At 41.2% G+C, this 27289-nt stretch overlaps 1 protein-coding gene across 1 annotated transcript in view; it reads left to right on the forward strand.

Annotated features, from left to right (window-relative positions):
- The first annotated feature begins 2479 nt into the window (after positions 1–2479).
- The window catches only part of kcnq1.2 (potassium voltage-gated channel, KQT-like subfamily, member 1.2), a 164454-nt gene continuing 139644 nt past the window's right edge, over positions 2480–27289 (forward strand). The window contains exons 1-9 of the mRNA XM_075470313.1: positions 2480–3033; positions 14117–14207; positions 18706–18832; positions 18990–19068; positions 19153–19249; positions 20994–21134; positions 23329–23439; positions 23746–23841; positions 25035–25172. Of these exons, the coding sequence (XP_075326428.1) occupies positions 2543–3033; positions 14117–14207; positions 18706–18832; positions 18990–19068; positions 19153–19249; positions 20994–21134; positions 23329–23439; positions 23746–23841; positions 25035–25172 (1371 nt within the window). The 5' untranslated portion in view covers positions 2480–2542. The remainder of the gene's footprint in view (positions 3034–14116; positions 14208–18705; positions 18833–18989; positions 19069–19152; positions 19250–20993; positions 21135–23328; positions 23440–23745; positions 23842–25034; positions 25173–27289) is intronic.

Raw genomic sequence — 27289 nt, forward strand, 5'->3', positions numbered from 1 at the left:
AGCACAGAACAAGAAAGGTCCAAAAACGCAGTGCATGATGATAACTAAAACGAAATATAACGCTGGATTAACCAGTGGTTGTTTGGAAGTTCTCCAAAAATTAAAAAAAAAACTAATATCTAACCTAACATCGTCTGGACCCCATAATGTTAAAGAATGAAAAGAGCAGCGAAACTATAGGAAACAATCCCCCCCCCCCCCCACACACACACACACACACAATTTTAGGTGAAAAATATTTGATCTCCCTACACATGTGGTGGTATAACATAGAGGAAATCTGCTTTATCGTCTTTCAGTGACGATACAAGATACAAGACCGCCCCGGTGCAACGTTGTCATTTGGTCGTGGAATTTCCCAAAAGTTTGAACGCATCATTTGTCCAGACACAGCTGCGATGCTCTTCAAAGGGACTGCATGTTACCTCCGTCTCTGCAGGCTGTGGGGGACTTGTTTTTTTTTACTCATGTAATGCATAACTGGACGGTATTTTCATGAAAAGCAGAGAAAAATAACTTGTTGCCTATTTGAGAGGTACTTCCATTTGCCAGCGACAGCAACTTCTGTTTGGAGTTTAAGGTAAGGTTTGGCATTTTTGGGGCATAGTTTTCGGACAGATAGCATTAATATGCCAAACACCGACTTGGTGGTTTATGCAGCTTCAATGGTCCCGTCTTTTTTCAAAAAATGCTTTCAAGTGTTAATTTCAGCAAATGAAAAGATTAAATGTGGGATTTATCGGGAGTAGGTTTTCCTCTCTCCATTCACCCACGCGCTGTTATTTAATTTGTGATGCGCCACGGGGGGTCGGCTTAGTTTAACGGAAAGTCAGACAATACTCTGTAACTGTAGAGTCCCACAACAGCCAATGCTTGTCTGACCGTTCATTGTGTGTTGAAATTGAAGGGGCCGTTCAAAAAGGCAGAAACTCTATCTAAAGGGAGACAGCAGCGCCCTTACCTCTTGTCATCAGCTCATCCATAGTTGAGGACGGAGTGGCTGCCTTCAATTAGCCCGCCTCTCTTGTCCCATGAGACGTTTTCCAGTCCTTTTAGGTAACATCTATCACACCTGGTCCAGTTTCTGTCCAGAGAATACAACTGCCCTCCAACCTGACTTGGGTTGCTCTTATTAATGGTTTGTGGAATAGATATGACTATAACTGGGCAGATGGAAAGTGTTTTGTTGAGTTGTCAGGCTGTCCTGACTTTGTTACAGGTTCTTTTGTCATTTTCAGTGAGTTTAGGTTACAACCTCGTTCTGCACAGTTTGCACAGTAAACCACCTGCTTCCCTGTATCCCGTGTAGATTTTTCTCCTTTACAGTCATTAAAGCGAGTTAGTGGGAAGCCACTGAGAGTCCGGGCTTTTAAATTGTTACATGCATAGGTTTTGTGGCGCTTTTTTTTTAATTAATTCATGAGGAATTTGTTCATTTTTGAATGATATCGATCCAGTTGTGCTTGTAAAGGTAAAGTGTCTAGACAAAGGTTAAAGTCAAGCCGGAGCAGCAGTTATCCACAGCTTTTTGTGTGTATATTAGTACATATTTTGTGTAACCATGAGGGAAAGTCACATTGAGTGGCTTATTCTTCAGTGTCAGCTGCTGATTTTTATTTATTTTTTTCTTCTCCGAATGTATGCAAAGTTCATTCTCTTACTAAAAAAAAAAACCACGGAGGGAAGCAGTGGAAATGATGCTATGTGTGATTCTGCTCTGGAAACCTTATGTGCCTGTTCTTTTACTGCCTCCACAGGTCACAAGTAACAGCTTGATAACCTCTAACCATTTGCAAATTCCATTAAGATATCACTATGTTGTTTTTTTTATGAATGGGAAATCCCGTCTCTTCTGTTTGTAGCTTTACACAATGGAACTCTTTAATCGACTTCGGCGCCCTCTGAACGACAGATCTCTGATCCACATGTGGCTGCAGTTTGAAAGTAATACGCTGAAGGAAACCCCATTTAATATTGCCGACTTCTAATCTGATGATATTTTTAGATCAAGAATCCTTTTATTCTATGTCAAAGGGTCACCTGTTAGAGGAGCAAGATGTTCATACAACATGCAGTGATGGGGTATAAACGTATCACTTTCTGCAACACGGATGGTGTCGAGCATTTTTGGCAACTTTCACTGATTTAAAAGCCCATTAGAATGACTCGCACGTAAAAAAATACATTTTGCAGTTATTTGTTTGAGATTCAAAGGAGAGAGTTTCAGTAACCTAAGCATTCCATCAGCCAAGTCTTGTGTATTTTATTACAGATGCCTCAATGAAAAGAGGCAGCTGGGCAGAGGGCAGAACTTACTCTCACTCATTCTATCCTTATGACTCTTGTCACTTCTTCTTCTGCAGGTATGGACGCGCATGCAGCCCAACAAAGTAAGCTCCTCTCTGCTGCAGGTAGCTAGCCATACCCTGCTAAGTATCTTCTCCAGCTGGGCGTTTCCCTCCCACCAGAACCTCGCTCTGAACCTCCAGGACTTTAAAGTCCCTGCTGGCCCTGTCTGAGCTGAACCATTCTGAGGGACAGCATGGGAGAAAGACGGACACGCTCGTTTCACATGACCTGCCATGCGCAACGTGACTATGGCAGCAGGATGAGGAGTTCCTTAATACGTTGCAGCCCCAATGGACACGCCGGCACGAGCGTCAGCCTCAGCCTAGACCACGAGATGGACCTCGCAGCCTCCACTGGCACCGCCGCAAGCGGCACCGCCCTACGGGTTCCTGCACCTGACATCAGTCAGTACTCTCCTGTTTCACTTGAACTGGACCCCGCGGCTGTGAATAATGGATCAGGCATTCCCTGCTGTCCGCCAGCTGACACAAAGGACCCAGCGCTGCAGATCATACAGAACCAGTCCTCCAGTATCCCTGTTCCGCCGCCTCTCCCTCGTTCAAGCTGGCTGCGTCATCAGAAGGACTTCCAGAGCCCTTACATCAAGACTAGCATGCAGGGAGATGTTTACAACTTCCTTGAAAGACCCGCTGGACTGAAATGCTTCCTCTACCACTTCCTTGTGTGAGTATCAGTCTTTTTGCCCGTTTACCGATTGCGCCAAAGACTTCCCATCAATTTGAGACGACATCCTTACAGATGATGATTAATGCTGACAAGATTGTATCAGAAGTATCTATTTGAATCCCAATTAATAAAGAGGATTAGGGGTACTCAGGCTGAGTATTTGATTCCAGCCACAAAGGTGTGCTGTGTCTCTTTCTGTTATCTACATGTAGTGCTGCTCCTTCCAGTATTAGTTTCTTGTTGTCTGTAACAGAAGGAGATGAATCAAGTGGGCCTGCCCATCCACACTTCTATGTGCTGTAATATATAATATGTTGGGAGCGTCTACTATTCACCTTAAGTTTAATTTGAAGACATTCCTGAAAAATACGTTCAATTAAGTTGAACAAAATACTTTGATTTTTATCAAAATGTGCACTACTTGCAAAATAAGGCATGTTTTATTTCTATTTGGCAAGCAGCTGCTTAACGTATCCAAGTAACGGTAAAAAGATCAATCTTAAATCGGTGGGGTATAAAAAAAAAAGCTCACTTTGTGGAGACAAGCGTATCGTCGAAATTCACGAATGCTCCTGTCATTTGAGTGAAAAAGCTGCTATGATGTCATAAGTATTCTCCAGTTTAGTCATCGTACGCCCACATGGATTTAGCCCAGATTAGATGGAAAATATGAAAAGTAATGAAAGGAGTTCAATTGAAACGCCAAACGATGTCTACATTCATTTGAATCATATTCCGAGACAAATGGAGTATTCTTTTTTTCACAGAAAGGTTCATTTAAGTCATTTTTCAGTACAATCAGTGTGGCTGCTGCATAGTTTTTGTGGTGTTTTTTTTGTTGTGCTTCACTTCTAAAGCCGCTGCACACACACGCACGCACGCACGCACGCACGCACGCATACACACACACCCACACACACACACACACACACACACACACACATTATTGCTTGACATTTAACCACAACGAGAACATGCTGATAAATCATTCTTATCGTGTTTGTCATCTGCTCACTTACAAAGGTATTTAGAGTGTTAGGCGTTCCTGCTTTGACAGTCACACATGCGCCCCGAAGTGACCCATTAATTAGGGGAGGGCTGTCATTTACCATATTATGTCTAATGAGACTTTTACCCAGAAAAAAAAGGTGTCCTAAGTGGGCTTCGATTCTGTTCACGTTTCGATCAATACCAGAAAATGAGAACTGATGTTTGAACTGACATTTCTAAGTTTTTTTTTGTTTTTTTTAAATTGCAGATATAGAAACTCAGGACATCTGGTTACAAGTTTTGGCACAGATTGATTCAGCTTGAAGCAATACTGAGTAATACCGATATAACGTGGTGGTCAATGAGGAGCTGAATCCTGTATGATTGAATTCAGACAGCTGGATGCAGACAAACGTCTCAGCTGAGTAGGCAAGCAGCATTATTTTTCCATGAGAACTTTGGGCATTTGCTAAGATCTAGTAATGGTAATGCATTAAAAGAATACTAAATAAGCATGTGAGCCTTCAAACTGCTCCTCTGACTCATTTTGACATATATTGGGCTTCGTTATGCGCATTTCCAGGTTTGAAACAGCCCCCGGAGCGTCTGGAAACTGAGACACCACAGTTCACTGCTTTGGTTTCCAGCCCCACATCACACCGGTTCTCTTTATGATTGCTTGACATTTTTGTGGGCTTTTGATGGCGTTTTTGAGGCCATGACAACAAATTCATGTGCACGACTGTACACTCGCAGGGCTCACACTGAGATTTGTTTTCATGACGGTGGTTTTACATCCCACAACTGTAGGGGGAGCCAAAGAGCAAGACAAAATTCTCTAAGGTTTTTCATTTCATTTTGGGTTTCACCTTTTCCCCTTGTGTGCAGAGACTTCTTAAAGTAAGACTACTTAAAGCAAAGCAGTGTCTGTCATTCTAAAATGAGAACATTTTGAATCCAACAAATGTGTGCCTGAATGCGGCTGATCAGCAAACTGAGTAACGCGGGGGTGAACAACCCACATTTTTTAACCTGGCTGAGCAAAATCGTGCAGAAAAAAAAAGTTAAAATTAGTCTCATTAAAAACATTACTGTCAAAGATGAATGGAAGCACTTCTAATATTCTCTCTACCTTACAGACACGTAGTTTTAACCAGAACAAAGAGATCAGATCACATCACCCCAGTTCTCAAGTCTTTACATTGGCTCCCGGTCAGATACAGAATAGATTTTAAAGTTCTGCTACTCGTCTACAAATCACAGAATGGTTTAGGTCCAGAATACATGACTGACATGCTAGCTGAGTATAAACCCAGTAGAGCTCTGAGATCTACTGACTCAGGTCAGATAGTGGAGCCCAGAGTTCAAACTAGACACGGTGAAGCAGCTTTTAGCTCTTATGCTGCACACAACTGGAACAAACTACCAGCAGAACTGAAATCAGCCACAATTGTAAGCACTTTTAAATCCAGGTTAAAAACATTTCTCTTTCGCTGTGCTTATGGTTGAGTTTATATCTTTCTTTTTCCCCTCTTCTTTGATTGCTTTTAACTGTGTTTTTAATTTTTATTCAATTTTTTTTCTCTTTAAATTGCTGCTTTATGCTCTTCTTTTAAATGCCTTGTCTTTATGTAAAGCACATTGAGTTGCCTGTGGTATGAAATGCACTATATAAATAAAGATGCCTTGCCTTGCCTTACTTCCCACACTGCTGTTTAATTCTTTCCAGCAGTAATTGCAGCTGCAGTGTTCTGCTATCATAGAAGAGAGTGATCTTTAGGCTTTGGTTCATCTGATGTCAAACCCCTCTAACTGCTCACCACTAACGCTCCTTTAAGGTAACTCACTGCTCCTGCTGGTGATCATCTATCCTCCTGGTCTCTTGAGGTTAGCAGTGAAGAAGTGATCAGAAACATTGTGCTCAGATCAGAAACATACAGCAATTCAGATCACAGAACATTACATACAGGGGTTCATGGCATTATCTGTGCAAACTTTGAAAAGAAAAAAGACCTTTTTTTTCTCTTTTACATACATGTTGTTAAAGGGGTCATATTATAGAATTTTCTGTGCTGGAGAGCATATATTTTGCTCTGAAGTCACTACCAAATCAAAAAGGCAGAAAAAAATACAACCCCGACATTTTGTGTTGGGCCCTGTATATCTGAGAATATGACATTCGTTAGTAAGCGTATCCGGTCCATTTTCTCATGATCTCTGACTGTTTCATTCTCTGTACCCTGGAAATGGAAGGTTGGTACTCTTTTTTTTTTTTTTAACTTGCTTTTTGCTTTGCTGTGAACATCACTTCTCATCATCCGTGATGATGAACCATAGAAAATGAACGAGCCAGTCGTGCTCTTTTCATTCATTACTTTTTTACCAGTCAGAAGTCAGGAAGTCTGATTTCCCATATAAGAATGCATCACTAATGTCGCACCGATAATCGCTGTTACCTCTAATTATCTGACATATCGTCTGTAAAAGCAACTGTTCTCAGTGATAGCCGTTAAAAACCTTAACAAAACACAGGAGAATGGAGCTGGGATGGCCTTCTGCTTTGTGTGTTTTGATCTCTTGGATCAGTTCAACACATAACGACTCGCAATGGGACTGTGTTTTAAAGGTGGATCAGTAGACCATCCATGGTCCAACCGCGGATGAGAGAAATATTTTGAAGAATATCCCGTCAAGATCTCGGGACAGCATACGTGGACAGCATGTCCCAAAAGAGTCTTACGCAATGATATTCAGACTCACCAGCGCTAAGACAACCTGGGGCAATGATCCCCTCTCACAGTTGTACCACTCCCTCTGAGTCTTTTACATAACCGAGGGAAATAAACATGTTTGTCCTCATGATTCCTAAATGAGCTTCCAGGCTCCAAGCAGCTTATAACGATACCCCTCAGTGTTCTTACCAACTGAAGTCTACCTAGTCACTTTCTTACTGTGTGCTGTGAAAACTAAAGAAAACATGGCATTGTCCATCCATCCATCTGTTTTCTATACCTGCTTTATCCAACAAAATACCCTGGACAGGTCTGCAGTCCATCACAGAGCAACATGGCATTGTGTTTGAGGTAAAAAGGCTATAGTTACCTAAAACTACCTAAAGAATAACAGGATGCCATATGTGCTCACCATGAATAACATGAACTTTGAGATTCTTTACTATCTGTCCTTACATTCAAGAGGTTGTCTTATAGTGCTTTAGGTTTACTTTTATATTGTACCACAGCTAGTTCGCAGTCAAGGAAATGTGCCTTTTGTTGTCTGGAATAGTTGTTTTTTTCTCTACGTATATATACACTTTGACAGATAACTGAAATGACCACAGAGTGGCTCCTTGGTTTTCCAGGCTACACCCTCCTTTTTTCTTAATTTCTTGTTGGGTTTTTGCTAACAAAGGATTTACTGTCCCAATCAAGTGGACAGCAGGGGTCACCCAAAGTAATTAGGCCCTTCTTTTTCATTTAGCTTTGTGGCATTTGGTGTTTGCAACCAAATCCATGATGATGAATGTCCGTCAGAACGGACGTTTAGCGACTTTAGATGAACACTTAATGCTTTTCAACCACTGCAGAAGAATGATATGAAAATGATGGAAGTTATGAGCAAACCAGTAAAGATATTACAGGAATGTTTCATTATCAACTATGTCTTATTTTCTATGTAAGTAATAGTGATAAGATAAGGCAGTAACCGCATTGTCCCCTTGTCGGATTCATGGGATTTTATTTGATAGTTTTTAATTAATACTACTGTTCTAAAATCAGCATGCAATGCATACAATTTTGGCTTTAGACATTTGAAATTGAAATCAGAGGGGATATTTTTGCTTTAACTTGTCTTGTTATTTAACCTACTGTTGATTTTTATTTTTTTTATGTCTTTTTGTATTCTCACCAACGAGACCAAAAGACTCACCAGCATTTTATTTGTTAACATCCTGACCCACCTAACACCAAACCAAACCAAACTGTTTTCATCGCTGAAAACGGTGGACACGATGATGGCTGAGTCTGGATGGGATTTCCATGTATGTGACTGTTGGCTGATGTGGTGTAATCCATCCTAAGCTCCTCCACGGATGGGACGGGGGTGGGGTGGGGTCAATAAAGAAGGTTTTTGGAGGGCTTCTGTGTCTCTGGCAGCAGTGACCAGGGAGGTTTGCTTATGACTGGCACCAAGTTGGTGCTCATGCAAAAGCACAGATCATTCTTTTGTTTAATGCCATCCTCATTCAGGAGTCTAAGTAAAGAGAAGTTTAGCCTCGAAAGTCTATAAAAGGCTTTTTACGAATATGTTGACATTATTACTTTAACCCACTTTAAACAGATTAACTCGACCACAAAATCTGTGGCTACATGTAGACACTGTGCCAGGTTAGGCTTATCTAAACATTTTCTCCGGCTAAGTCTGCAGCAGTGGAGGCATAGCATCGCAAATAGACTACTTTATGGGAAAAAAAGCAACTTCAAAATGTTTAAACTGATTTTCTTAATGTAGACTCGTCAAGTAAGTGACAATTGAGAGGAGGAGATGTTTTATTGGAAACGTCTCATTGTATTCCAACAAAACTAATGTAGTTATTTTTGAGGAATAGATTGTATTTATCACAGTAGTACACATTCTGATTTCAGATTTGAACATTCAAAGAATATGTGTCAGGTTAGCTGGAAAACTAAACTGAAACTGCAGATAGTGACAGCTTAAAAGCTGTGGCTGAAAAAAAAAAAAGGTGTGAATGTTTGAGCTGTGTACAGGTAGATGTCGGACCTAAGATAAAAGGAACACCGGTGCTTACACCAGAACATCACGCACACTTGTGATTGTAAAGCTTTTGTCGATATAAAATGAGTTTTGTTAGGAGCATATGTAGAGTGATATGGAAATTTCATGGTTGATCGATCTCAGATTGTTTTGATTTTGTTGAAAACAGAATCCTTTCAAGTTTCAGAGACTTGTGCCATGAGAAATTTCTGACTTGACAGAGTTGAGTGTGGGTGCAGGGAGAGAGTTTGTGGCTCTGAGTGATCTAACCATTAAGCTAATCATAGAGGCTTACAGGAAATATATTAAAGGTGTCTGTATTCATACTGTACATCCTATAGATGTTTTGATGTCCATGACGTGTGTTTTACTGTCAGATTGCACAGAAGCTGTGACACCCGAGCCACGGCTCTCAAGCGGAAGCGTGGTTAAGACAAATGTAGCTTAGCTTTTTCCAGATAAGTTTCTGGTATATTATGTGGCGTATGTGTAGGTCAGAAGTGGGTCAGTATGGGACAAGAGAATTATGTTACATGTCAGACTGATGAGTAGCCAACCTGATATCAACTGCTGAGTTGGATGAAATGAAGAGATCTTAAAGCCTTCATTTTAAGTTAACTGTTTAAGATAATCCAACTTTTAGCAGACAACAGTCCTTATTTATAATTTGTATTCAAACCCACCCAGCTGGTCCTTCGTTAGATTTTGTCTTCAACCCTAGTGATTGACAGGCCATGAGACAAATGCTGGGAAAACTCCTGCTTGAACTTCACACGGTCGAATCAAGTTTAGTTTTCACTTGGTGGGGTGTTGGTTTTTTTGTGGCATTACGCTGGGCCTATTTTAGTGAAGCTGAACGGATCTGCAGTCAGTAATACTCACTAAAGCCCCAGCTGTTTTCTTTTAATCAGATCCCAGGGGTTTTGGCCCAGCTAAATAAGGTTAGCTAATGGCTGATACTCTGTCCTGTCCACAGCAAACGCATCCCTGTGGTGTCGATGCAGAAATCCTTTTGCTATAACATTATGTAAATGTTTAACAACTATTTACTATCAAACACATGACTTAAATAGTTTTTTGTCTGCCGAGGTTCCAAATCTCAAACGAACTAAACACAAAACTGCAGACTTTTAGAAATCGGCGCAGCTGATATAGGATTTTTTTCCTCCTAAACCACATCCTTTGTTTGATCCTTTGGACATTGTTTAACGTACAGTGGAATTCTAGTGCTTCTGATTGAGTAACAGCCGAGGAAGCACTCAACTGGCAAATAAGTATAACGCTTTTATCATAGGAGATTCCCCATGATCGTGCTGTTATCCCTCTGAAACCAAACAGATACAAGCTGATTTAAAAAAAAAAAACTCCGATTATATAATCTTGTGAATTAGCTTCATGATTGTGGCATAATATTTACGCTTGTCCTGATAACATGATCTGATATCAGCAGAACAGAAACAGACGTTGAGCTGACACGATCTGCCCTCACCTTGACCTTTCCATCCAGTCATTCTCCTCCTGGCAAAGCCGCTCCCTGAAGCGTTGACAGTAATGTAATACAAATTGTTGTTTCCATTGGCCGGTCGCTACATGCGTCGGATAATCACTTTGATAGTTTACAAATTACTTTGAATTTTCACAAGTCATCCATGGGAGTTATCTGGGCACTCTGTGAGGAAATACTGTTTTTGGTGCCTGGGGTGTTTTTTTGCAGCCAGCATTCTTCCACTCCGACAAGCTGAGGAAAAACAGAAGATTTTACAACTGATTGGGTTGGGGGGGAATCTGCAGAACCCAGATGCTGTAGACGTACCATAAACTTTGTCGCGTAAACAACTCCGAATCACTTAAAAACGAATAACAGAGGAGATTATGCTGCTGCAGAATTTGCAGCAGGAGATGTTGAGATGAGGATCAGCAGATTAATAAGTAGAGCGAGCTTTGAGGTGACAGGGACTGACCCCGTACAGTTGTAGGAATATGCTTGGATGTTACTGCTTTCCTTATCTCTGGTCGGTGGATGCATGAGCTGATGTTTTGAGTAAATTCATCCGCTAATCGTTTATCAAATGATCCAGGAGTGACTAGTTTTTCCATCAGTGAAGTGGGATCACCTTTGCCAAAAAAAATTATTTTGACACTTGAAGCTCTTCCAAACTCAGCTTTCTTGTCTCGTTAAATCTAAAGTAGGAGTTTAGCACTTAGAGTAGCACTGTTTTAATAGAATAGAATTCATTTGCATGATGGACTACTCTCCTGTTGGACTTTAAGTGGCGTCCTCTGCATGATTTTCCCTGCTTTGTGGGAAAACATGCAGCCTACACTGGGAACATTTGTAAGCCTTGTATTTAATTGTCATACACATCTCAAATCCCCTAGTCCCATATGTCAAACGCACCACATGTCACGGGCGTGTCTCACATAGAAATCTCATTGGCTGTCCCACTGGCGACTTGCTGATGCAGACAATAAACAACACCAGACGTCCATCACGCAAAATGAACTGAATTCAGAGGGGGTGTAACAGGGAGCAAGAGATGTGTCTTTGCGTGTGTGCACTTGTGTGTTGTGCAGCAGTAATCCCCATAGAGTAAAATCCCTGTCCCATCTGGCCCACTTGTCATGTGTTTACGTGTGAGGGGAATCCTCCTTCAGGAGTCTTCTCCTTCCTTTCCCCACACTTTGTCTTAAGCTCATTCTACCACCCGACGTACTGGAAATAAGAATGGTCTTTTATCAAGAGCACGTCTTTTACTTCTTAAATGATGCAAGAGTCCAGCTCACAGGAGTATCTCAAACCATTATTCTACTCACGTTCACAGTATTACTCGATAACTGTAGATGATTGAATAATCAGGCTTCACAATTTTACAGCGGTCTAAAGGATTTTGAAATCGCTCCACAGTCTCTGCGATCTTAACTGTTGAGAGACCCTGTCTCTTTAAGGTGCTCTCTTTACTCCCAATCGCGTTACTGACCTGTTGCTAGTTAACCTACTTAGTGTTGCATGTTCTTCCCGCTGTTTCACGTTCAACATATGTTGTGTTTTTAATATGTTGCATTGTAAATAAAGTTTTGGTTTCATGAGATTTTCAAATCATTCACTTCTGTTTTTATTTCCATTTTACACAGCGTCCCAACAGATCTGGGGTTGTAGAATCAGGGGTTTCAGTGACTTGTGCAGTCATTCAGTTCTGTTGCAGTGTGTACATATATTTTCATTATTTCTATGCCGCATGAATTATGATATCTCTCATTACTTTCCAAACATATGACTTGTAATCCGGCTTTGTAGCACATCATGATGCACCCACTGATCTGCATTTTTAAAGTGGATTTGATCATGATGGTGTTGGATGCAAATACTCCTACTATGTCACGGAGAAGCACTTAAAAGGTTTTCGAGGATTAACTCTGGCATGATGAGCACATACTGTAACTGATTCCACTCTTGATGTCATAGTGTCGGGAAAGGCCAAGCCCAGCCTGAAAAAGCTAGAAAGGATAAATTGAAATGGAAACCGACATATGAAACGGACTATGAATCGAAACGTGTGTCAGGCAAAATATATGGTTAAAACGACGCTCGGTTACAAGGTTAAGGGGATTTTGAATTCAGTGAACTGAAGAATAACAAATAAAATGCAATAGTGAGGGACTTTTTCTTTCCAGGAATTAGGATTTTAAATGTACGCTGTTCAGAAACAAATCTAGTGAGTCATTGCGAGTTATGAAATTCCTAAAATGAAGGGTAGTTTATATTATCACTGTGTGTCTTCATTTCCACCTCCTCTGTTCTCCTCTGCTTTGCTTTTTCCTTGTTCCTCAAGAGCTGAGAAAGATCGGTTCATGATTAAATTAGAAATATTTCTCCTTTTTTTTTTTTGTTATCAATCACATTAAACTGGAAATATTTGGACTGTCGGCCCGACAAAACGTATTGGCTCAGGGAAGATCTATTTTTTTTTTATTATTATTATTATTATTATTTTTATTATTGACATAGTCCAGAACTATTAATCAAACATATTACATATTATCCATAAAATGAATTATTGTTAGTTGCAGCCCTATTTCTCTTCACCTACTCAGTCCATTGCTTTTCGGCCTTCACTGTCACATTAATCCCACCTTTCTCCCCCGCGCATGTTGTTTTTCTACTAGCCTCATTTAGGTGAGCTGGTGTATGTTTAGCCCGCAGGGCTGTATTTGTAGATGATGTATGTACACTGACAGATGGACCGTCTCGTCAAAATTTTTCTCTGTTGCTTGGAGATGTGGAAATGTCCTGTCAGTTGGTAATGCAGGCAGATTGATGAAAATAGGGAAAAGCAGGGACAAAGTGCATCAAACTTGGTACCGCTGTAGGCAACCGAATGGTTTGCTTCTTTGTAGTGAACATTAAAATGATGTGTTTTCCCAAGCGAAATACTGTCAATCAAGGAGACAGTCTGCTTGACAGTATGACACCTGAAGCTTTAGAGCCTGCCTTTTGGTTCTCTTTTTAATGTCATCAAGCTCCAGATCCATCAAGCATACAACAAATTATAGCACGTTTTCATGAGTCCTATCATCTTTCATCCAAATTCAATGAAGAAACGGCATACTGCCCAGAAACTACGTACAAGCATGTTGTGACTTATTACTTGCATTTTTTTCCACCATTAAAGCTGCAGTCGGCAGGTTTTCAAAATTACGAGTCTAAAGTCGGAAAATTCGAACTGATACAACTCTCAGGTCCCTCCCCCAACCTCTACCAAGCTCCGAATCGCCCCCCAAACCCCTCCCCATCTGTGGACGAGGTTGTGCACATAAGTTCACACCAGTGTGCGAGCACACAAGCTGGGGCAGACTCACGCTCAGCAGCGTGTGCACAAGCTGTGATTGACAGGTAGGATTCCTTCACCCTAACCTGATTGGTTAAAACCAGCCGGGAGCGCTCGGTTTTTGCAAGCATGATTACAGGCTTCAGAGGGAGCTACAGATTTCGTTAATTTTCCTAAACAGCCTATTTAATATTCTACTTCCAAAATCCCATGACAGTTCAAGCTAATATGACTAAAAAAAAGTTGCCGACCGCAGCTTTAACTGATTATTTACTGTCTTCTTAGCTGTCATATGTTCAGGCATGTTGTGTTAAAACGCTGTACAATCAAATAAACGATAGACCCTTTTTCTTCCAAAATGTTGTGAGAGGAAATTGAATAATCACCGGATAAAAAACAATGTTTAAATCCATTAATGGTTTTCTTACTGTTTGAAAGAGAGCTGGTGAGTGGTGATTATTGACTGCGTGCACTATACCTCTCTGCAGCTTCCTCATGGTCCTGGTGTGTCTCATCTTCAGTGTCCTGTCCACTATAGAACAATATGCAGACTTTGCCACCGGAACTCTCTTCTGGATGGTGAGTAATTGCATCAGATTGACACACCTAAAACAAAAATAATCACAACTCATCTTCTTCAATCACTCAGTTTTTTTTTTTTCCCCATGTCAGTTTCTAGTAGCTTTCTAATCCATTTTCAAAAAGATGTGTTTTTCTGGTGGAAAAATAATCCACATTCTGCAGACATCCTACACGTGAAAGAAATCGGGGTGGAATTATTATCAAGTTCCAGGCACCGCTATAGAGGACGGGCCAGATTGACTATTTGGGGAGTTCAAAAAGTCAGATTTAATTGAAAAACATGGCACATGCTGTTGGTAAATGGTATGTGCTTACAGAGAGCTTTTTAAAAGTAGCTGGTTCTAGGTCTTATACAGGAAAGCCCACACGGATGAGCATGTCACAGGCAACGTGGGGCTCATTGTTTTTTCGCAAGGATGCTTTGACTCATGGATTTACTAGGGATCTACATTAAGATAGATCACAATGAGATCAGTATGGCACTTTTTAAAGGATTTTTGTCAGATAACAACTAGTTAAAACACAATTTAAAAAGCTGTGTGACTATTTTTGAGCTGATTTTTGTAAAGATATTCATTTGAACTAATGGATATCACCAAGAAACCCTATCGATCTAACAAGGGAACATCTAACCGTTCCCTGACGCCACTTTTACCACAACAGCCTGGAGCCTATCCCACATATCATATGCATGATTGGCCATAATGTCATGGCTGATCAGTATATATGTCAATGTCAGCAAAAGTTATTAAGAATTTCTATATGGACTTTTTGATCTCTTAAACATGATAAAAAAGTTAACTTTTGAGTAAAAGTGCCTGCAACTCGATTATTCCCCCATGACTAATGTATTGGATTTCTTGTTGACATAGATTCATCTTCCACTAAGAAAAACATATATATTTTTCTGTCTGTACACACCTTTACATCTTTTCTCAGGTTACAGTTTGGGAGAGCAACGTTGCCAAAGTATGAGGTGAAGAACGTGAGTCAATAGGAAAGAATAAAAAGGGTGCGACCTCTCCAAATTTAGCTGCTGGAAAAATGGGTTATACAGTAGTTAGAGTAGATCTAACAAAGAAAAATCAAGAAAAAGCCCCGATGTGACGCTGCACTGCAGTACCCGCTTTTGTCCACATGATGGAGATGTAAGCTCTTGGCTGGGAGAGACTTGAAATGCCGGCCATTTTACAGCACAGTCCAATGATATTCCAAAACTCAAAAGGATTAATCACTTTTAGTTCATGCAAATACCATGACACACACAAAGCCTGTGTTCGACTCATCTAAAGCCCTTTATAGTAGCATGCCTTTTCGACCTCTCATGATAATGCTTGCTGTGTAGATCTATTTGACTCCACACAGACTGTACTTGCTGGTAGATTGACTATTTTGTGGCTTATTAAGCTGTTAAGGCTGCTAAGTGATGCAATAAGTCGAGGGTTTACAACAGATAGAGAAAATTATGGCTGCTGTTTGGAAACTCTACAAAGAGCTTGCATCATCTGTCTCTTGCCAGCACACTGTGAATATAAATACACACGGCTGCTGCATACTAGCACACAGTGCACACGTACACAAAAGCTTCCCAGATACGCACTCACAAAAAAGCACACGTACCGCCTCCTGAGTCCCGTGGCTGTCAGAGGACAGAGTGGACACTGTGTTCTGTAAACTTTTGGCCATTCCCCCTGAAGACCTACCGTCACAGTTATTTATTTAGTTACCCTTAAAAAGAGCCAAGTATCTTTATCATAGTCTCCAACTCTCCTTCTCTTTCCTTAAACCCACCATGCACCTTTTCTCTGTTGTGTTATTAGAGAAAAAAAGAGGCCACTCCTCCGGAAAAAGCAAGCAAGCAACAAACAAGCAAACAAACTAAAAAAAAAATCTGAATAATCAGGTCCACATATGAAGAAAAATTAGATATATACAATATTTGAGTCATTGTCGAAACCCAAATTCTTGCACAGTGGACTACATGATAATGGTTCGGTTCAATATGTTTAATATTAATCACAATCTAAGATGATGTTTAATCTTTTTAGTGTGTGCACGTGTTCGTTTATCTGAGTGCATCTGTTGTGTTGGAGCCCTGCACATGGTGTCATGGCGGCATGCACTGGTGGTAGTAACTATACTTAGAAAGTTCAGGGTCAGCTAACGTCAGTGAATCACAAGCTGCTTGTTTTGGATGGCAGAGGGGACATTAGTCCTTGAGGATATTTGGCCTTCAGGGCAGCTGCCCAAAGTAAAGCTAGCCTAGCTGGGCAAGAGGCACAGAAGCGTGCATACACACACGCACACAATCACACAAAGTTGCATGGATATTGATTTTTGGAGAACATCACCAGTCATCTATATGACGGAAAAGAGTAGTTAAGTGAAACCTATAGACTTAATGATGTTCTCATATGAGTAGCAACATGTGAATGACTAAATCTCACAAGTTATTAGAAACAATGCAACTCATCATCATTCATTCAAACACCGTTACATCTGAGATACTAAGTAACTCATAGGAAATGTGCAAATTTAGATTGGATTGATGTTTTTGTTGGGGGCGCAGCATTAATAACAGAGTCATTACTTTGGGTCGTGTGCCATGCGTGAACTGCAAAACTGTCATATAGCTCCGGTAGCTCAAGGTACAGTGAGTGTGTGTGTGAGCGTGTCTGTGTGCATATGTACACATCCCTTGCAGGAGGGACATGAAGCAATCTAATCACAGTTTCATCTAATGCTCTTTGAATGCGCCTCAGCCTCGTCTGGTTCGGCGAGATTAGACTGCATGAACAGGCAGCTGTGTCCAGTAAACACTCAGTTGCCAGTTTCAGACACACATACAGTACACCATTGCCCCCAACATCTGGGTGACCCATTTTGTGAAATCATCATGACTAATCTTTTCAAATTCCAAAAGTTCATGTGAACCTTTGACTTTTAGATTTCCCCCAGCTGTCATAGTTACTTAGCTTAATAGGTTGGTATTCTATGGGCATTTTGTTTTGGTCTGACTGTGTGGCTTTGTTGGGGAAAGCCATTTGTTAGTTGTGCGTGTATACATATATGTGTGTGTATATTTATGTTGTGTGTATATATATGTATATATATATATGCCCATTAATGCAGAGCAATATTAAGCTTTATTTATAGTACACTATTTTGTTTATCAACAGTAGATTGCACTTTACATTCTAAATACAAAAACTCCATTACAATGAACCTGCAGCAGGGACAAAAAACAGAAATTGTTGCTGTTCTGCACAAGCACTAAGTCTAAAGTTAGCTGTTTAAATTCAGCTGAAATGGATTCTACTATCTAGTGCAGCTCCAGTCACCTGACTGCCAGCCCACACCTCTGATTTTAGGTTTGGTTTTAGTGAATGCTAATTCGGCCAGATTATCAGGTCATGTTCGAGAGATCTGCTGAACCATTTCTGCATCGTCTCTCTGTCAATTGTTCCTATTTATCTTCCTCCCTCTTTGTCTTTCCCTTTAGTGACAGAATGAGCAATTCCTTGGGATGAATCAGTGAAAGAGACATCCCAGTCTAGATTACTCAGGCGCTGTAGTTAATGAGTGCTACTGAGCAAACACAAAATTTAGATTTGCAAAGAAACCGGTGTTTTGCTGACTCTAGAGCGCCATTTGGCTTTAGGAGGAAGAGTTTCTGTGATTGACAGGTCATTGTTTTGTTGCCTCGTGGTGCTGTGTTATTGCAGCAGGGCTCATGGTATTAAATTTCATACAGGGGGCAGTCGGGGAGCAGCCAGCTCAGGCAACTAAACTCAATAAGAAGGCCACCCACATGGCTATAGATTCTGGTGGACAGTATGGTGGCTAAATATTATTGATACACGGTGGCCAGGAAAATGATCCCCATCACACAGAGTTAATTAATTTACAGAGGCTGACTTAAGTGTGCCCAATAGAAAAAGAGTGCACAATGGAACAAATGAAAATGCAGCGGGAAGGCATCAACCTCAGCAGATATGCAGGCACACATATTAACCACTTAAAATCATTAAAGTGTTTCAGGGGCATCTTAACATTTATAAGAAGAGCTCAACACCCAAGTTAATTATTTAACCCTCTTGCCTGTTTGCAAGCAGGCTAATGGTATTTTTTCCTAAGCCTTCAATTACTTAGCCATTGACCCTGTCTCAATACGAGCTGTCATCAGCCATGTTATCAGCCTCCATCTTTCCTCATGGGTGTTTGGGTGGTCTTGGTACAGCTAGACCACCTCAGTGTCTGTCTTTTTCTCCCTCACACACCTGTCATTGACCCTCATATCATGTCGTAAATCTTGGTGATTGATCTTAATGGCCTTAAATTAGTGATAATGTATGGCCCTGTGTTATCACTGCTTTTAGAAAACGATACCTTATCTGCTTCCACATCCTCCTTTCCTGTATGCGTTGCAACTGTTTCGTCTCTGTAACGATAGATCAGTGTAACACTCACTCCCTGTTTGCATTGTGCTCCACAGGAGATTGTGCTGGTGCTGTTCTTTGGCACAGAGTATGTGGTCCGGCTGTGGTCGGCAGGCTGCCGCAGCAAATATGCAGGCATCAAAGGACGCATACGCTTTATCAGGAAGCCCATATCAATCATAGGTGCACCTGGCATTTTCCTTTGTTCTCATTCATTATGACGGATGTCATACTGTAAAGTGTTGCTGTACATTAGCAATCTAAGAGAAATCAAGTACATTCTTTAATTTATGTAAATATCTAATTTAATGGCTGTTTGTCTGTATTTCTTTTCTCTCAGATTTGATAGTTGTCATTGCCTCTATCATTGTGCTCGGCGTTGGGTCAAACGGCCAAGTGTTCGCCACATCTGCCATCAGGTGGGGTGAAGATTTTGTTAAGCATTTATTTACTCTGATATAGGATTGGAGGATGACAGATGACGCTGTGTTGTATTTTGGCAGGGGTATCCGTTTCCTCCAGATCCTGCGCATGCTACATGTGGATCGTCAGGGAGGAACGTGGAGGCTCCTGGGATCCGTAGTCTTTATCCATCGACAGGTAGGCGAAAAATATACAAGCTGATGCTGAACATTTGTTGTTGTTCTGTAATAAAGGCGGTATAAAAACCCTGAAGTTGGATGAAGTTCAACTTCTAATTGCTGATCTGCCAGTCCAGTCCTTATGTTTATATAAAAACAGTATTTTGGTGCAACCACAGAGATTTCAGTTGGCAGCAGTTTCTTCTGGAGAGTAAATGTGCTGGCCTAACCAGTGCTTACACACTTCAGTAGTAAAACTTGTTGCTTTAATCCTCACAAAATGTTCTCCTCATGACAAATCCAGTGTGTACACATGAACAAAAATCCAAAGCAGACCATGCTTTATAAGGAGAAGAAAAGAGGTTGTCCAGGTTTCCCTCCTTTTTCTTTCTTTGTATTAAGGTACACTTGCTTTAGTTTTTTTTTTCTCAGGCTGATACACAATGAAGCAAGTGGATGCAATGTTCCCTTCTTAATCCCTAAAGTACACTGTGTTCCTTTGTTGAGTTGAACCTGATGTTCATATCTCTTTGATGCACGTGAGGAGCAGAGTTTATGGTTGAGAATTTTGTGCAGTGGATCAGTAAGAATACTTGTAAGATGAATCCACGTTGTGCCTAATGTGATCTGTTGCCATCTCTCTGTTGTCAGCTGACCGCTCTATCAAATGATGCGCTCAGTTTAGTGGAAATTGATTGCATTGTGAAGAGGCAAACGGAACGGGATGCCCTCGAATGTGTTAGGATGCCTGATCAAACGGATTTTGGTTTCATTAGGCATGTTGGTCTTTACAAAAATGTACCTTCCCTTTAATTAAGGGCTCAAGATGCATTCTTCAAGATGCTTCAGTGGTCTGAGAGTGGTCCTCTTTTTCATGTGACCTTCAAAATCTTACATGTCTCTGTGGGTAGAGGAGGCAAAAAATAAAAACTGTCTCACTCCCTGCCTTGATACAGCAACGGAAATATGCAAAATAGAGTAAAATACCAGTGTGGATTGTGAGGGTGGATTGGACGTGCAGCCAGGTTGCTGTGCAGCCCCAGTGACCCGTCTGACTGTAGACACTATAATAACTGCCACACCCTGTTTATCCTTCCTTCAGAGCAAAGGTTGCTCGGACTATAATTCCTTAAGTAGAGCCTGAAAGCTTTTATAAGAAGCTCTCTCAGGACTGCGGCATCGTGACACTTAAGGCTTTTCTCTTCATTAACATCGGTGCGACCCAAACACCCGTTTGGAGATAAACCGACCTGACACAAGGAGGAGGGCCGGCATCAGTTACGTAGCAGCCGCACACTGGATGCCGCTCGCGGGTCATTTGAAAAGCTAATTTTGTCTGAAATAACGCTGGTATGTTTTCCCGTGACTTAGCTCCCAAAAACATTGAGTAGAAAATACAAACACTAGAGTCGATTATTTGAATGAATTTTGTGCGATGCCTTTTTTTTGGGGGGGCTTTTATGCCTTTAATGGGCAGGATAGTTCAAGAGAGACAGGAAGCAGAGAGAGGGGGAAAGACATGCAGCAAAGGGCCGCCCGATGCGGGACTCGAACTGGGGCCAGCTGCAGCAAGGACTATAGCCTCTTGTACATGGGGCGCCTGCGCAACCCACTCTTCCACCGACCACCCCTTTTTTGAAGCCATTTTGAAACATTTTTAGAAGTGAAGGCCACATCGAGGAAGGAGTAAATAAAACTATAGATAGCATGAACACTACGTAAAGGTGAAATCCAGTCTTTCACACAGTATTATTATCTTTCAGGAGCTGATCACCACCCTGTACATTGGCTTCCTGGGCCTGATCTTTTCCTCCTACTTTGTCTACTTGGCGGAGAAGGATGCTGTAGATGAGGAGGGCAAGACGGGCTTCTCCAGCTATGCTGATGCCCTTTGGTGGGGTGTGGTAAGGCAGCTAAACAAGAAAATAGATTTATTCTACATCGTATTCAGAGTATGAGTACATGCTTAAATGTTTTCTTTTCTTTTTCTTTATGCTGTTATTTTTGCAGTACACTTACAGCTGTGATTCTTAGTTGAATTATCAAACATAGCTCACAAACTTTTTAAAAAAAAAACACGTCACTCGAACATGTACATGATCAAAACATTCCTTTTGTGAAAGAGCTGCATCAAACCACCTGTACAAAACACATTCACCTGAAGTCCTAGCTGGTTAGACCAGTTATTATCATCCTTGTGTTTCTTTGCTCCCCTCACTGAATTTAGCTGTAGCTCGCTGGTGCAACGGCAACACAAATGCAGGTGTGGTGGATGTTTTTCATGCTCAGAGGTGGTTTTCTCCCTGTGTGGCGGCTCGGGTTTCCAGAGCAGTTAATTAAACATTTGAATTGAAAGTGCAGAATAATGAGAAACCTATGGCAGTCTTGTGCAAGGGATCAGCGTGCCACAAAGAGACGGTAATAAACCATTCACCTCTGGGATCTTTGGCTCAAAGAACTTTTAGAGCACCAATATAAAGTGTCAGTTCCCTTAATTAAAACTTTAATTGCAGGATTACTACCTTTATGTAACATGGGTTATGGGGGTCACATCGCTCCTCCCTGCTCCACGCAGGCTGTTATTTGTGTTTCTCCATTCCCAATGTAGAGAAAAGAATCCCACTCTGGGATTTGCACCTTTTTTGTTTTTTTCTGAGACTGTAAACTTGAGAGTCGTGATATGCTTTTACAATGGGTTTTGTCAGGTTTGTAAGTGTTTGTGTGTGCTTGCTGAAATGCGACTGCACTGATTGGAGTGTGCTAAGCTCTCCCACAGTGTATTCCTTCTCTTGGCATTGCTTCCACATTCGGATGTGCAGGTGCACGGCACAGCTGGAGGACAAGCCAATGCCATGATTCATATCCCCTTCTCTCCCTCCTAAACCCTCTCCCTCCCTCATTGTCTCTACTCTTTGTCTTTTCCCTATTGCCGATAGTTGGGTAATGGGTCTTTGATTAAACAACTTTCTTCCCTCGGTCAGGACTAAAGGACTAGCAGTACCAAAAGTGAAATGTGCACATTAATTCAAATTGGTGCAATATATCAGATATTATATGGCAGGCACATCACCATTCATATAAACATGCGTTTTGCAGGATAAATTTACAGAAAGCCACATACATGCTTTCATAATCAAAGAGCAGGTCCGTGACCTTTGTGTAGACATGAGGCTGTTTTTGTCCCACATTCTACAGTCTGAATGAGAGGCTGTTTTTGAATGACCGTTCCACTCTTGTGTCAGGAGGACATTGTTTAGTCATCAGATTTGTGGATAAAGGATTAAATCCCCCACAACTCCACCCACCCTCAACATATACCCTCCCGCCTTTCCCGCCTCTGCGCCTTCTTTTTTACTCTCAAATCTCTTCAAAGTATCTCACCTTACACCAGCCGCTTTGTGTTAGCGCACAGCGGTGGCTCACTCAGCGATACCCCATCGACACCCACAGTAAGCCAAGTGTGCTCTGAATGTGTCAGAACTGGCTCGGCTTTCAGAGTGGGTGTACATGCAAATGCGAGAGGTATTTGTTTCCCCTCCTCAGCCCAGCAAATTCCTTTACTCATTGAGGATTAGTGGTTGGGAATCTTTTTGGAGAAAGAACCTTAAATGCCCCAGCCGTCACTGACAGTTGTGTGGCTAATCCAGGAACGACTGATGAACTTTTTCTTTCCAGTCTAACTCTCTTTGTAATGGTTTGAGGGATCTGCATTGACTGACAGTATTTGCAGTTCATGAAAACGCTTGTGTATGTATTTTTTTTTTTTTTACGATATACTTGTAATATTCAATATGCAAGTGGAACTTATGGACATTTATGCTGTTATGCATTTGTTTTGTCATAATTTGCATCTAAGGTTTGACTTGGGTAAGCGCTTTTGTACCACTCGTCACAAGTGGTCAATCGTTCATATAACACTACACTCTCAGACCGAAGCACAAATCAGAACCCTAAAGGACACACTCTGATGTCACATCAGCAGCAGACACTGATCATTGCAGTATTTTTCTTTCATTAAGCTGTCATCAGTTCGTCTACAGAGGGCTTGTGGTGATCTTATTTGCTGTGAAAAGAACTTCATCCACTCTCTTTTCTCAGGTGACTGTCACCACCATCGGATATGGAGACAAAATCCCTCAAACATGGATAGGAAAGGCCATTGCCTCCTGCTTCAGCGTCTTCGCCATCTCCTTCTTCGCTCTACCTGCTGTAAATACAGTTTTAATCTAAATCATATGAGATTCATGGACAATAAGAAAATCCTTTATTCTGTTTCATGTTTATCTGAGTGTAACCTCATTACAACTTGTAAGGCCTCCGTTTTTTTTTTTTTATTGATTTAGGCACTTAATGTCATGAGCATGCTTTTTCTGGTGTTTATTTGCTGATGTAGAAAAAGAAAAAAAAAACGTTAGATTCTGCATCTGCTTCCTAACTTCTGCGCTACTAACACGTAAATGTTTAAAGTGCCTTTTCCGCTGAGTTATTGTTAAAACTGCAACTCCTCCTGGTTAGGGTATCCTGGGCTCAGGGTTTGCTCTGAAAGTTCAGCAGAAGCAGAGGCAGAAGCACTTCAACAGACAGATCCCCGCTGCAGCCTCCCTCATCCAGGTAAATTGTGACATCGAATCAAATCCTTCGAAACATCATTTAAAACATTTGCTGTTGTATTTTCTTTCTTTTCAAAGAAGAAAAAACGGGAATAGAATGGGCATCGTCTTTGGTCTTCTTGTCAAAACTAGAAATAACTTTGACCTCTTGTATGTTTTCACCTAACAATCCATTTGTGTTAATAATGCACTCATTTAATAGTTTTATATTTCATGATGTTATAAGTTAAACTCTCTCGATGAGGGTGTGAATTCTTGTATTACAACCCCCACAACGTGGGATACAGAGATCCTCCACAAGTCTAATCAGTTCTTCACTGAGCCAAAGTGAACATTTCTGACAATTTTAAAGAAACTACCTCAAGGGATTCTAGAGATATTTTGTTTACGACAATTCAGTGGCTGTACAGTCAGATCCACAGACGAATAGGTGGACAACCCCGAAAAAGGCAATTCTTCCAGCCACATTTGTAGCCAGTACTGAGGAATGTTATTGTTATTATTGTATACTTAGTAGAGTCATTGCATTTACCATTCAACACGGATCGAACACTCAGGACTCCAGCATAGGTTTGTGAAAGTTCAGCTGCATCTCTTAACTTTTAAAAAACAAAATCTTTGCAGCAGAGTAAATAAGCCCATTGCAGATTGCCCGCAGATTGCCCGTTGCCAGGATTTTATTGCCATCTCAAGCCGAGCACAGTGGGCGGACACTACGAAGGGCTTCTCGTGAATTTAAACATTCTCTCGCCATGAGGTCAATGCAAACTGCATGTCCTTGTCGTTTTTAAATCGTGAATATTCGATTCGATACCCCTCTGTGATTACAAAGACACCCTAAAAGCCAGAGTACAGTGAAACATAAATGTACAGGAAATATATTTAGCTTTTACAGTCATAGCTACATGATATTCAGCGTTCAGCAGCAGCCCACAGACTCTCCACACATCTGGTCCTCTCAGGTTTACTGTAAAAAAAAGACAGAAAAAGCCGCAGTAATGAACAACTGATTTTGTTTCATATCATGAAGCACATTTTAATTCTCTGTGTGAGGGTGCTGTAAGGAAATATGAACATACTTCAGCAAATCCTACATGTTTTTTTTTCTGCCAATACCCTTAACCAAGGGACTGATGTGTCCTTTCTATCCTTCCTGTTCTTTTTTCTTTTTCTTTTACAACTTGTGTTTCTCAGACACTTTGGAGGTGCTACGCAGCAGAGAAACCAAACGGCTGTGCTGCCACATGGAAAATGTACGTCCTGACTCCAGAGGGTGTCGCAGCAGCACAAGCAGACAATGGCAGTCCTGGCATCAAGAAACTTAACATCGTGGTAATTGTCTCTTCATTTCAATACATTCAATATTGGTGAAACCCCACCGTGAAAAAGACAAACAAACATTTGCTTGGCTCGAACAACGTCCCGTAAAGCTGTCGCATAATGGAATGACCTTTAAACGTGTGGTATTTCCTGTGAATTACAAAGCTTTTTTAAAAAACTTTTACGCAGTCTATTGTAAGCTTGTGAACCGGAGCTATTCAGCGTCAGAAACTCTCGCCTGCCAAGCTGTTCAGCTGTGATGCTTCGTGGTGTATTTACATAGGTGTGGCCTGCGCCCTATTGTCTCCTCGTGCAGTTCACCTTTCAAAACAATATTAGCTACATTATGCAAAAGCCATACATAATCAAACGGCGAGTTAAATTCCCACAAACGCACACACGCGGAGGCACAGAATGCACACAAAACACATATACCCACGCACAACAGCCCCTCCTACCCCAAGGCCTGACTCTACCAGGATGACTCGAGGCCTTTGTCTCCGCCGGACAAAGACTCAGTCAGTTGAGATGATGTCACCACCGCCTTTCTCATGGGAGTAAACCTTTGTCTAGTAGTACAACAACAAAAAAATCTTTGTGTTGCATTGAACCCACATGTATTTGGGAGAAGGAAGGCTGCTTCCGCTCTTTTCTGTTTCAGCATGTGACTTTCTACTCTGTCTTTCCTCCCTCTGCCTTCTCTCTGTCTTTCTAGATTCCTCCCCTGTCTCCTCTTTAACAGATTTTATTTCACTCTCCCCTTTCTTCTCAGCTCTTCTCGTCTCTTCTCCTTCTGAATATTTTCCTCTTCCTTCCTCCTTCTCGTCAGCACTGGCTTTTCTCCCTCTCCACTTCATATGTATGTAACTTCATCAGTGTGAGTGTCTTTGTGTTCTTTTTTCAGCTCAGTGTCTGTTACAGTTTCTTCCTGCCCTTTTATCTTCTCTCCTTTTTTCATTTTTCCCTCTCTCTTTCAGTGTTAAAACACCCACCACCACCACCTCCCTTTCTCACTCTCCTAATGACTCATTCAAACATCGAGCATTTGGATTGAACTGCTGGCCTCTTTTCAAATACCGAAGTCTGATCCAATGAGTCCAAATAATTGAGTTTCTATAAAGGCCACATGCATGATGTTGGTGCGGGTCAGTTGCTCTATGGATCAGACCTGAGGCACCATTTAGGTTCTCACAAACTCACTGATCCGCTTGATTCATAGCTATGATCTCACTCTCAGGAAATTGAAATTAAACAGGTATTGGCTATGACACCAGTGCCAGAGCGTAGGATTTTGTAAGATTGCATGGCTTTTTAACACTGGGCAGGGACGGCTGCATAGGTTCATTCGTTAATTTATGAAACACTGCATGCTTGTTAAATGAAGAATAAGTGACTTCCAGTAAGACTAGCTGTAACAAACAGCACTGAAAGGGAACCAGGTGCAATCTTACAAAATGAACAACTCGTAGATTTAGAGACACCAAAGAGCTATAGAGAACAAAGCTATAAAGGTCTCACTCCAGTATTTCTGTTTTCACCCAGATTCATGAACATTTTTGTGAATTAATGAATTAAAAGAAAATGTGTTAAATCCAAAAGTATGAAGCAAGCTTGCTGGTAAACACTGGATGAATAGGCTCTGTAATCCAGGCACAGGACCACCTCCATGCTAACAAACCACCTGCAAGGCTGTCTTAGTTATTTCTGGCCTAATAGCTGATAAAGGCTGGGGCCTTGTTGGACCGATGTATGGCGATATTTACTGTGTATTAGTGTAACAGTATCTGGTGATACATAAAAAATGAATTAGAATGGTGCTGCCTTTATAAAATTAGAGATATGTCTGTTTTCTGTGAAGAATGACAATAAATTTTCTCCCCGGCTCTATGTTAAGATGAACTCTGGCAATTATTCGTGCCCATGTGTGGCCAACAGCAATTTAGCTGTCACAGGCCACAAAGCCTTTCTCCACCTTCTCCATAGAGACGACAGAGAAGAGTGAAAAAAAATATGTTAAGGAAGAGACGGTGGAGGAATCTGGAAAGCCAGAGAAAGGGCAGATGGTTTATGACTGTAGAGGAGTCAGACCCTTTCCTCTTCAGCGGAGATGGTTTGTGACTTAGGTAACA

Source organism: Odontesthes bonariensis, chromosome 7 (genome assembly GCF_027942865.1).
Source record: "Odontesthes bonariensis isolate fOdoBon6 chromosome 7, fOdoBon6.hap1, whole genome shotgun sequence".
Classification (NCBI taxonomy): domain Eukaryota; kingdom Metazoa; phylum Chordata; class Actinopteri; order Atheriniformes; family Atherinopsidae; genus Odontesthes; species Odontesthes bonariensis.